The sequence below is a fragment of the Coturnix japonica genome, chromosome 2 (genome assembly GCF_054131305.1).
Source record: "Coturnix japonica strain WE chromosome 2, WE-NBRP24, whole genome shotgun sequence".
NCBI lineage: Eukaryota > Metazoa > Chordata > Aves > Galliformes > Phasianidae > Coturnix > Coturnix japonica.
This window is the reverse complement of record NC_140664.1, coordinates 47,831,369-47,844,337: the sequence shown is the minus strand read 5'-3', so window position 1 is coordinate 47,844,337 and position 12,969 is coordinate 47,831,369. Positions and strand designations below refer to the sequence as shown.

At 36.6% G+C, this 12,969-nt stretch overlaps 1 protein-coding gene across 10 annotated transcripts in view; it reads right to left on the bottom strand.

Moving 5' to 3' along the window:
* Positions 1-12,969, bottom strand: part of CEP192 (centrosomal protein 192) — a 53,788-nt gene that overhangs the window by 14,387 nt on the left and 26,432 nt on the right. For 9 of the 10 annotated variants that reach the window (XM_015855293.3, XM_015855295.3, XM_015855297.3 and 6 more), the window contains 11 exons: positions 12,283-12,398; positions 11,220-11,390; positions 9,826-9,916; positions 7,294-7,470; positions 6,541-6,801; positions 6,249-6,367; positions 4,855-4,964; positions 3,179-3,320; positions 2,563-2,735; positions 2,142-2,265; positions 527-632 (listed from right to left, as the gene is read on the bottom strand). In XM_015855293.3, the coding sequence (XP_015710779.2) occupies positions 527-632; positions 2,142-2,265; positions 2,563-2,735; positions 3,179-3,320; positions 4,855-4,964; positions 6,249-6,367; positions 6,541-6,801; positions 7,294-7,470; positions 9,826-9,916; positions 11,220-11,390; positions 12,283-12,398 (1,590 nt within the window). Of the gene's footprint in view, positions 1-526; positions 633-2,141; positions 2,266-2,562; positions 2,736-3,178; positions 3,321-4,854; positions 4,965-6,248; positions 6,368-6,540; positions 6,802-7,293; positions 7,471-9,825; positions 9,917-11,219; positions 11,391-12,282; positions 12,399-12,969 lie in introns of those variants that run through there. The other variant, XM_085539762.1, reaches the window with a different exon arrangement.

Genomic DNA, 12,969 nt, shown 5'->3' with positions numbered 1-12,969 from the left:
TGTCTGCCAGAAGGTTAAATTCACCTTAAGCGAATCCAAAGGGAACTGCGGAGTCTTGTCCAGCTACCCGCTTTAACCCCTTTTGTCTTAAAAGATTATATAGATGAGATACATACACTCCCTACATATGCAGAGGATATAAACAAATATACATATATGTGTGTGCCTAAGAAAGCAGATATATAATTATGAATGTAAGAAACAAATTCAGCATTTCTAGAAATTGATATATAAATAGTAAGCATATTGAAAAAATTTTGATTGGCACAGACCAACTGTTCACATAATGGTATTTCTTTTAAGATTAATGAAGCAAGATTCTCAATTTTCATAACATGTTTTGCTGTTTTGGGTTTCCTGTGCATTTCTTTGTTGGGTTTTTTTGTTTGCTTGAGTGGGGTTTTTTCTTCTGGAAAACCATCTCTAAAAATCTGAGGTGTGGAGGAAGACATTTTAAATGAGAATGAAGTTCATAGATCTTGCGTTCTACATATAAAAGATTTTTGCAACATTACTAGCCACTTACTTTTTGTTCTTTGTCACAGTGGACGTAGATTAGCCCACTCCAAGGAATTACAGAAGGCTTTGTGGCAAGTGATGGATTAGGACTCACCAGAATTAGTGCACGGCTCCTGAGAGGAAAAATAAACATTTTGTCTAATACGAGGATCAAGCTAACAACTACAACAGATCTCCTTAGCTCAAGAAAGGATGCACTTTTAAGACAGCAGCTAAGCAAAGATGATCTAGAAACCAATATCAATTGTAATTAAATATCTGAAAATACATTTTGTTAGAAACTTAAAAATAACTTGCTGCATAAACTTGTTATTGATATTTCTTTAAGGGTACAGAGGGAAAGCATAACCTACACATCAAGAAACAACCTATTGGGCCATAAAAAGCAAGCATAAAAATGACACGAATCAGAAAAACTATACTCCAGAAGGAAATTGTTCCATTCAACCAAAGCGTGCACAAATTGCAACTTGGAAACCAATTCTAGCCTTAAAAAATGTGCTTGCTTTCCTTCCTCCTACTCAGAACCACTGATTCTGGAGAAAAACTTTACAATGGTTTCTACAGTTAGGGCAGGGAACCCCAAAGAGCCTACTAAATTCATTCCAGGTAATTATAACATGAGACAGTGAGAACCAGTGAGACCCTAAGTTGGATTTACAACGTTCAATGTTCAATAGCATAAAATTTAAACATAAAAGAGGGCTGAAAGTAAGCAATGAAGCAATAAAAAAAAAAAAACAAAAAAAACCACTACATAAAAAGTCATTGATTTTATGTTAGGGCAGTTGATGAGCAAAAGCCCTCAAATCACCCCAGAAGAATTAGCTTGAAGTGTCAGGCACCAGCAGAGCACTGCATTTGGAAAGTTTAGTGCGTGAACAAAATCAGTCCCTATAGGAAAGGAATATATTATATATATATTATACTATATATAAATATATTTATGTAATATATATATTCCTATAGGAAATATATTCCATAATAACCCTCACAATATAACCTTCTCACACAAACTTCAACAAACAGATATCAATAACCTCACACTAATTCAGGATATTAATATTTTCTTAAAAGAATCATTGAAATCTTAGTTTCCATTAGCAGGAAGTCCTGCATAGGCAATGCACAAGCAATGATGGTACAAAGGCTATTCCAAAATACTGCTGGTAGAGATGATCTGACACTGACTTGCCATCTAACGTGTACTGAGAAGCCACAGGTCAAAAAACCAATTTTGTCAGAATACATAACGAATCAAGTGCTGATAAATATCAGCACATAACCAAATCAAAGAAGTATCCTGTTTTAAACACATAGGTCATTCCTATTAAAAAAATAATACTGTGAAAGGATGTTTTTCAAATTTCAGTTTTGTTGACCTGAAAAACAAGAGCAACAACATATCGAAGAACAGAAAACTCCTGCTCTGCAGGTAACTTCGTAAGCAGGAGAAAAACATTCCTTGCATAAAGAACCGTTAAGGATTAAGTCAAATGAGTAAGGTTAGCTTTACATGCCAGTTGACAAAATGACTGTACCCTAGAACACATTATAATAAATTGCTCTAAAACGTCATCACACTTGTATATAGAAAAAGGAATCTATGTAAAGAGTCTTACTCTGGTTCAATAACTCCATGCTGTGGGGTTATAGTAAGGCAGTGAGCTGGCCACGAAAGCTCAAATGTCAGCATCCTACTAGAACTGTTGACAATTTCTACGTGTCCAGTATCAGCTGTTCCACCTATACACAAAAAAAAAAGTATACAAAGCTAACAAAAATGCACAATTAAACTATGCATTGCTTTAAAATAAACATAATTAGGTAGTGCATATTATACGTATACAAGCATAGCATCTTTACCCTCACAATTTCAACAAAACTCTGTTCAAGTCAGGTTTATTGATTAGGCACGATACTACTGCAGCAAGATTATTGGTCAACTCACGTTTACAAATATATGAGAATTCTGAACATAATAAGCAGTCGTTATTTTAATACTAAAATGATTAGGTTATTAAATGAAAAAAAAACACTTACTAATAGAAGGAGGTAACAAAGTCAATTCCTCAGGCTTAACAGACCAAGTCTGTTCAGCATCTACTTTATTCTGAACTTCATTGTTGATTTTCTCATGTAATGGAGGACCCTGAGGCCCTTTAACAGGAAGAACATCCAATGTTGCATTGATAAGTCTCGCAGCATTCTCAGATCTGGAAATCAGATTGTATTAAACAAAAGGAGCAATAAAAATAGCTTAAAAGTAATTATAATAGTTTACTTGTATTATCTCTCAAAATTTAACACTGAAATACAATGTTATTCATGAGGACTTTCAATTTAATTCCTGATTATTTAAAAAAAAAAAAAAAAAAAGAAGAAGAAGAAAAGAAGTGAGCAGCTATACCACAGAATGGCTTAGGCTGGAGAGGATGCTAAAGGCCACTGAGTTTCAAATTCCCTGTCATGGGCAGGGTTGCAATTCCCTAGATCAGACTGCCCAGAATCCCACCCAGTCTGACCTTGAATGCCTCCAGAGATGGGGCACCCACAGCCTCTCTGGGCAGCTGTGCCAGCATCTCATCACCCCTTGAGTAACGAACTTCTTCCTATCGTCTAACCTGATTTTAGATCAGCAGTTACTCTTATACGTTACCGGTTTGATTCTAAACGATGTTCAGAAGGTTGCTGAAAATCATCCTGATTAACAACGAAATGTCCAACCACAGTGAGAATAATTTTTCGCATATTTGCATAGAAAAGACGGATATCATTTGTCCCTCGTGGGATATCACAAACTGAAAGAGTAACAGAGCAGGTCTAGTAAGAGCAAAAGAATCACACTCAGAAATCACACAACAAAGATTTCGAATACGCTCCTATTTAACCTTTTGATCATAGATCATTCCAAAAATAACTTACAAAAATTATGAGGCATAAATCAACATTAACAAGAGATGTAATACATTTAAATACACCAAAACAATTTAGCTTTTGAATTACATAAGTTATTTTCCACCCTCACACAAAAATGACATATTCACTTGATTCCACGTCCAATTAAATTCAAGCTTAATTTATTTACCCTGACAGGACTGAAAAATAATTGTTTCCTCAAAATGTTTAAAATTTAAAGTCAAAGTTTACTTCTGTGCTTTAAGCACATGTAGAATTGACAGAATGAGAAAGTGAACGCTTCTCACACAGGATGCATTTGATCCATTATTGCTTCTGCTGCATAGAAGATTTTGGGGGCAAACTGTTAATGTTTGTACACAGCGTCTGCACTTCAGCTAGGGATAAGACAGATGAATGGCCTCACAATAATGAAACTTAGGAATGCTGTGAAATTCATACTCTTATAAGTATACATGCTGACTGTCAAGTCTAATTGCATATTTCATTGTGCACCATGCTGATGCATCAAGCATGTAGGTGGGTGAAAAACTGACAACACACCATTTCAAACACTAACATCAGTGTGTAATTTTGGAGTGACAAGGAAGTAATGAAGGGCTTTAAGTCTGTATCAGTATTTTTACTTCTTAAAAGCAACTCTTTCTAAGCTCCTCCTTAAAAGCTTAGTAGCAGCGTTATGTAAGTCCATTGTCATTATTTGTTGTTCGTTTTTAATAATAACAATCTTCTCCTATATATACATATATATACATATATAGAGGAAGATTGTTATTATATATATATTATAATGTTATTGAGTACAGAAAATACTGAATAGAAGGGTAAGAACCTTTTACTTAGTGTGACTTTTTTTTTTATCCTGGAAGTAAAAGGACTGTGCTCAAATAAGAAAGAAAACCAGCCTTTATTAGACAGCTACTAAGATGCAAGAGGAAGGCCTTGTTTTCTACAGAAAGAAAAAGAAAATTAAACTGCTACTAGCAAGACTCTCTGATCATCTTTATTAATAGAAGTTATCTAGGCTCTCTTACACCCTCTAAGTAAACTAAATAAACAACTTCAGAGCATACTCAAGAGCTCAAAGGATCTTAGCTTCCCTATGATATTACCTCAGTCCAGACGATAGATCACTTTTCCAAGTGAAGACAATATAAAATCTATCAGGACAGAATCAGGCTACAACTTTCACTCAAGCATAGTGGCATTATAACAGTGAATTCTTCCCATATGTAAAACAGACTAGCTTAAGAAATAGGGTTTAAGAGAAACTTCTTTATGAGGGTAAAAGGACTTGATTTTATTTGGAGGATACCTTTACAATACATTCTATTAGGATTTAAGTCAAAAATCCATTTTTTTCCACACCCAAAAACAAATGTTAACATCTTTCTTTTTTAAAGTTAATAGGCCTACCTTCTGTCACAAGCTTCTCCCCTTGGAACTCTTCATCAAACACAATGTTTCTCAATAAACTGTTTTCTGGGACTACGGGTTTCGCTACCTCAAATTCACGCATCATAGCTCTGTTAGAGATGAGAAAAGAGAGTCACTATTTTACTCACAGCACTGAAAACATCTATCAGAAGAAATTAATGAGAATGTAAGAATCTACCATTGCTAACCTTTACCATTTCTGAAATATCTGACGGTCTGAATTGCTATTAAGATTATCACACATGCAGATATAATATGAGCTTCTTATTCCAAGTCTGTTGGTTAAATTCAACTAGTTTTAATAGTTTATTTGAATAAATAGGTACAGTGGCTTTATGAAAGCTTCAGGAAACAGTGTAAGATTCCTCATTCACAGAAAGAAGCTTGCACTGAATGGTGATCATTGACTCCTTAATACTCTGTCTATTGTAGCATGCTGCGCACAGCCACTTCTGTCATTAAAAGCAGAACACACCACTCTATTTTTGGGCATTTATTACACAAATTGAAATATAAATCCAGCTTCTACTTAAGTTTGGTTAGATATATTCTACAGATTTCACAGAATGGCTTGGATTAGAAGGGACCTCAAAAATCATTAAGTTCCAGACCCCCTGCCATGGGCAGAGTAGCCAACCAATAAACCAAGCATTAGATCAGGCTGCCCAGGGCCACATCCAGCCTGGCCTCAAAAACCTCCATGGACAAAGCATCCACAGCTTCTCTGGGCAGCCTGTTCCAGCACCTCACCATCCTCACAGTGATGAGCTTCCCTCAACATCTGATCTCTCCTCCTTTACTCTTAAAACCATTTCCCCCTGTCCTATCACTCTTGACCAATGTAAAAACCTTATTTCCTTCCTGTTCCCTTTAAATATTGGGAGGCCATAAAAACATCCCCCACTAAAGCTTTCACTTCTCCAGTCCTAACAGCCCAGTTCCTTCAGCCTTCATAGTTCCTTCATAGGAGATCTCTCCAGTCCCTGGACCATCCTTGTGACTCTCCTTTGAAACCTCTCCGAAAGGTTCCACATCTTCTCTGTGTGGATGTTATTACCTCACATACACATTCACATGTACACTGTCTCTCTCCATACAATTTAGCAAATCAAGACGTATATCTCAATTAGAACTGAATCTACTCAATTTTAATACTGCTCAGTTTTTAATACTTTTTTTAATTACACATCAAACCATCACAAGCACCCACCCTCAAATAATAAACATCAGATGTAAGACTTACTTCATCTGTCCTTACCATCTAAGTTCCTTGTTTTTATTTGCTGTTTCTGGAAGCACGCTAAAATTATACCCATGGCACCATACATTTCATGAAATATATGCCCACATAACAACAGCAAAGGAAGTCTTACCTACGATAGCGTTGCCTAGAAATTTCATCACCACAAAAGAAACATATCGTTGATAACAGTGTCTTTGCTTCAAGCGGGATCCTTTCCTTTTCTACGGGATTCCATGTTACTGTAATCATCTGATAAAATAAACAGACAACATATTTGGAAAAAAAAAAAAAACCTTAGCTTTAGTACAAATGTTTGGAAAATTAAGTGAAATTTAACAAGTTAGATGAGATTTTCATGAGGAACTAGTGAGACGCTTTCATTAAGCACATTTTAAGCAATTCAGCTTGCTCATAATACTTACTTCATGTGTTCCTTCTCTCAGTATGAACTTATCTGGAGATACTGTCATCACCTGAGGGTCCACAACTGTTTTTGTCTGCAGGTTGGCAAAGCAAAGTGCTTTAACATACGCAGCACGAGAACCAGTATTTCTTATGCGGAAAGAAACCCTCTTTAATCTTGAGGGCAATAATCCATCCAGTGTTAACGTGTAGCCGTCTGACAGTTTTTTAACGCTCTCTAAAATTACACTGCTAGTTCCTCCATATCCAGATAAAGGTATCTGGGAAAAACAAACAAAAACCAACAGTACTTCAAATGAATGACTTCTCACTGAAACTTCCGTAAAAACACATTCAACTACACAAGAATGCACAGCAAGATAAATGAAAGAGCTTAAAACATGAACTGAAAAAACTCTCCAAGAAGTAAAGATTCAGACTATTCAATTTCATTCAAGTTTTACTGAAAATTAATTTATGGCTTATCTATATAAGCAGAGAAGTTCCAATTCTTCATTTGTTGACAGAACTACAATTAAAAACAGGCTACTTTTAAAAATGGTACACAAAATATTTCTACCAAGAGGGACAAAGTATGTAACAAAATTAAGGCTACTTAAACTAAAATTCAATACCCATATGACCTTCTTAGCAGTATGCAAATACACACAATTGATATCTTGAGAAGTTTTAACTTTTAGACAGAAACAATTAATTAAACAATTAAGAAGAACCTATGTTTAAAATACCAGAAATTACATAAGGACTCTTACAGTAAACTTAATTCCTGGCTGTGATATAATTCCCAGATGTTTGATTTCCAGCTTTGCAAAAAAGCTAGTGACACGTGTGGGTGTAAACATCAAGTATATATTAGTGTCTTCTCTGGGGCGGATTTTGAGTTCCCAGGTACTTGTTAAACGTTCCTCTGATCCAAATATACTTTGCAGCTATAGAAAAAAAAGAAAGTGAAGATAGAATAAATGAGCGATTATGGTGAGTAAAAACTATTAACAAGACTTATTTCACTACCAAACCAAAATTAACTTCATCAAAATCTGGACTAAATAATTGACAATGGCAGATATTAAAGGCTGTGATGTTAAACATAGAATAGAAAAACTAGGTTTACTCACAGGGATCTCTCTGTTCAAATAACAGAACTTTCTAGGTTCAAACCCCAATACAGTGTGTGCAACTGAAGTTAACAGTGCTACATTAATTCTCCCTCATTTGAAGCTTTTAAAGATCAGAACTGAATATCTGAGGAAAAAGGGCTTAAAAAAAAATAAAATGAAATAAAATCTATGTTAATTGTACAACAAAACTGTTGTCACAGAAATCCCAGATGGTAATTCTAGCTCCTCCTTCTTATATACACAGTCCTTGAAAGTAAGGTCTTGAATCACTCCTGGAAAAAGCACAACCAATAGGTCCATTCTACCCAGTACTGAGTCTGTTGCGCTGCAAGCAGTTTGAAGAGCTGCAAACTGAGCTCCAATCTGTTGCAACGCTGTTATAGTTTCAGCTGGAAAGTTATTAGTATAGCTTCACTATCATGTTCATCTAGGCGGCCTCAGAGGAAAATGTAGCCTATGGAAGCACTAACCACAAGCTTTAGGTTGAGCTGTGAGACTGCAACTTTAGATAGTGAGAACAGTTTAACCAGCTCCTTAACAAGCTTTGAAGTAGCCAGAAACAGGTATCTTAATATTCCTTTCTGTGTAACAGCCATTTGCTCCTCTCCAGCCTTAATGATTTTGTGATTCCAAGTAGCATCACTGTAATAGACACTCAAGAGGAATGAAGAGGCACACCAGACAGAATTATGAGCTTTTTAATTAAGAAACCGTGTCTTAGCCATATTAAGTGTTAAACTACTTAGCAAGTTCAAGCATTCTTGAGAAAAAAAACCACTGGTAGGGAAGAATAATATGCAATTGTTGAGTAGGAGTAAAACTGGAAAATAGCTTTCTATTTGGAATGTTAATTATTTTACTGTCTTTACCTGTCAATAGACTCCCAAGCTACCTGCAACAACTGGCAGACATATTCTCCTAATCATGGCCTACTATGTTAGCACAGAGAAAGGCACACAAATTGCAGTACCATCAGCTGGTTTTCTGGAAACAGAAAGCAACAACCTACCAAACATTTCTGTCCAGATCACCTTCACTGAGGAGTAAGGAAACTTCAGTCGTATTGGTTAAAAGCCTCTCAGATTGTTAAAAAAATATCACAAGATTGACAAAGACCCAAAGAAAACCAGCCACCTTTCAAAGGCTACAGATCAACCAGTTAATAAACGGGAGTCCAGTTTTCTGATAAGCACAAGAGAAACATCATGTACTTCCAGAATAAGAAACTAAAAATCAGACTAGAATTCCAGACAATAACCATGGTATCTAACACTCCCCTTTGTGAGAAGTCTAGATTTCAAAACCTTTTTGGCACTTTAACCATATTGTATCTATTCAAGCTGCAACACAAGTCCATCAACATTTCAGAGCATGTCTGACTTGTCTCTGCTTATAGATAGTCAATGCAAGACAAAGATGGACAAGGTCCTCAATATCTCAGTGCTGAGATCTAACAGAGCTGAGGCAGGAGCAGCACCACTGTTTTTGATCTCCACCACCTTCACTTCAATCAAACAGGCAAAGATACAAAGAGTTGCACCAACAACCTGATCAAGAGCACTGACAAAATTTACTGGGAGCTTCAGAACCATCCTTGACCAGAAAAACATCATCTGGGGAGGCTATTACAGCCTTATTCATGGCTGGTATGGCTTCACATGGTAAGTGAAATTGTACACAGCTTCCAACTATGTCCTTTGATACAGAGACACAGTACAAAGGTTAGCACATGGGACATGACAACCAGAGAAAACCAGAAGAGTTAACAAAATCCTCATCAGTACAGTACAAGACCATATGATGACCCAAAATATTTTGTTGAGAAGAAGAAAATTACATGCTTACTGCATGAGGGTACATATGAAATTCTATGCAAAGCAGAAACACTATTTTCAATTTTCCCATTCCACTGAGCATAACTATACATTTAATTTCTAAACTCATTTAATTCTTCTGAAATGAAAAAAACAACGGTGAGCTGCTATTCCAAAATACCAAATTCAGAACTCATTTTGTGATGAAATTAATTTGCACAGGTCTTCTACAACTTCATTTCTAATCTACCTCATTCACCACTAAATATGTGCTACAAGTGAGACAGATTCTGACATTTTCATACTATCCTGATGTCATAAATGCTTTAAGAGAAATTATCTTTATATTCACCTGAAAACAGTCCTGATCCTGACCTCTTATCACCAGTCTTAAATGCTGAGTCACAGATGGAGAGTTATTTCTTAAAGCTAACTTCTGTTGGCTGAAAAAATATGAAGTTCAGTTATATTTTGCAGTAAACCATTAATCAGGTGTATATATTTATTCATGTCAGCAACGAATATAGAAAATTTTCTAAGTCACTTCATGAAAAAAATGCCTCTAGTACAACAACAACAAAAAAAAAAAGACATTAAGTAGAAAGTTATTACTGCATTCTCAAACTTATAAATCTTACAGTATTACATACCATTAGCATCAGTTTTCATACAGTGGAAGAGCTATAAACACATTACTTAGCAGCTTTATCTTTTAAAGAATGCAGCACTTTTGTCAATACTAAAATTCCATCAAAAAATAAGTTAAAAAACTAAGATAAAATTAGATTATCCAGAACCACTCAGTTATAAAAAAGCAATCTTGCAAATAGCATGACCCAGATGCATTGGAACAGTGGCAGAGAATTAAGTTAAGGCTAATATTTTCATATATTTTTCAACACGATTATACCACAAAGAGATATTTGGCAGCATGATGTTGATTAAAAAGTATTTTTTCCCCCCCCACCTCTCTGATACACCCTGATATTGACCAGATACCTGCTACCCAGATTGGTGTTCAAGAGAGTTAAGGAACTTCTCCGGTAAGAATAGCTACCGCCTTTTCCACTTTAGTGAGGCAGAAGCCAACCACAAAACAATCTGATAAGCTCTAAAACTTGTAAAACAATGAAGGAAGATGTTTGCAGCTACTGCAAACAGAGAACAACGCTTCTCCCCAGCTTTCAGCAGCAGACACTGCTGTACTGCATTGGAACAAAAAACGCAAAAAGAATTTCAATTTACTAATAGGCTTTGGTGAGTCAAAACTACATTTCGGGGTTAACTGAAAATACAAAGGGTTGAGAAAGTTATCCCCAAAGATCCAGGACTCCTACATTCAAAATAAACACAGAAAAATGACAGTGTAGCTATCAGAAGTGATTCTTGGTTAATAATGTGGATCAGTCTAAAACGATAACCAGGAACATCACTAGATTCCTCCAGAAATTCAGTATCAGAACAACAGTGGATTTGTCCCCAAAGCAATACTACGAAAGTTCAAAGAACTCAAAACTTGCAATCTTGATATGCTAAAGCATCAACAAAGCATATCTCAACAATAACAAGTAGCAAAGGTGGAATCTTGAAACCAAATAAAAATTCAGACAAGAATGAGCTAGTCTGAATGATAAGTTATCACAGAGATGCAACAGATTCTCTGTCACTAGTAGTTTTAACATCAGAACATAATCAAATTCCAATAAATTAATTCAGGGACTATATTGTATATGAACTGCTACTTACACTGATTCTCCAAGCTTTACTCCTCCCCAAGCAATGAACTGCTTGTTGGAGAGAATAGGTGGAATATCTGCAGCAGCTGTAGGCACTGGTCTATTTTCCAATGACTCCGTCTCACCTTTTATCACCACTTCATACTGAGGCCCAGATGGCAACACAAGGATTTTCAAAACACTTAAAAAATAAATACATAGATTTCAATCCCATCACAGAACAAGATCAGCTGACGGAAACAGAACATAGCTGGAAAAAAGTTACAGATAGGCTTTTTAAAAGTACCTTCTTAAAGGGAATACACTCTGTTTTATAGTAAGGGCCAGCTTTAAGTGTGACAAATTTAAATCCTTTGGGCCATTTGGCTATTTCATATAGATCACAGAATTGTAGGGGTTGGAAGGGACCTCTAGAGATCATTGAGTCCAACCCCCCTGCCAAAGCAGGCTCCCTACACCACGTCACACAGGTAGGCGTCCAGGCGGGTCTTGAATATCTCCAGAGAAGGAGACTCCACCACCTCCCTGGGCAGCCTGTTCCAGTGCTCTGTCACCCTCACCGTAAAGAAGTTCTTCCACACATTCGTGTGGAACTTCCTATGCTGTAGTTTCATCCCATTACCCCTAGTCCTGTCCCCACACACTGCTGAAAAGAGACCAGCTTCACCACTATGGCTCCCACACCTCAGGTATTTATAAACCTGGATCAAGTCCCCTCTCAGCCTTCTTTTCTCAAGGCTAAACAGACCCAGTGTGCGTACATCTGTAAATGAAATGTATGCATTATTGTTAAGTAGGATTTACACACTAACTTCTGTTATGGTAGTGAAAATGAATCAATTCATTTTATATTGGTCTGTGCTTCAGGTTTTCATTTGTGACAGGAAAAGAAATAGCAACTCATTAAGTTACGTAGAGCAGATGAGGCTGGAAATCTATGGAATAGGTGAATCAGCAAAAATCTAGGACTCCAGAAAGCAACAGAAGTTGAAACAACCCTCTCGTGGATAAAAACTTTCACATTTGTTGATGACCTTAATGTTGAAAATTACTGTTCAAAATAGAAACGTTACCTTTGAGTAGACACTACATTTTTTGGAGAAAACTTCACAGTCACTTCTCGTTCTTCTCCAGGAAGAAGGAAGAGATCATCAGGTTCAACAGAGAAGCAGCTGTCCTGTTCTGATATCTAAAGATGTGTGTGTAGGGCCAGTGGAAGGAGAAAGTGTTCGTTATTTAAGGGAGTCAACATTTCTACAACATATAACAAAAGCTGACTAGCTGTTGTACTTACAGCTTCAAACAACTCAGACAACATAAACACACCTGCCAAGTTCAGAACTTTCTCACATAACCCTGCTCTTGCTAAATTCTTCCAGTTAAAGATATTTATACTGTAACCTCCAACAGAATACATCTTCAGACATCAACTGTATATACAACACTGAAATTCAAGGAAATTCCAAGCTAAACAAGCCCAGTTCCTTCAGCCCATCTTCATACTAGCAGTGCTCCAGTCCCTGGATTATCTTCATGGCCACCCCTCTCCAAAAGCCCCACATCTTTTCTGTGTTGGGTACACCAGACATGGCACACAGTATTTCAGCTACAGCCTCACAAAGGCAGAATAGAGAGGAACAATCACCTCCCTCGCCTGCTGGCCACCTCTCTTCTGATGGAACCCAGGATACCATCAGCCTTCCATGCTGCAAGCACACGCTGCTGGCTCACATTCTGTTTTTCATCAACCAGGACCCCTA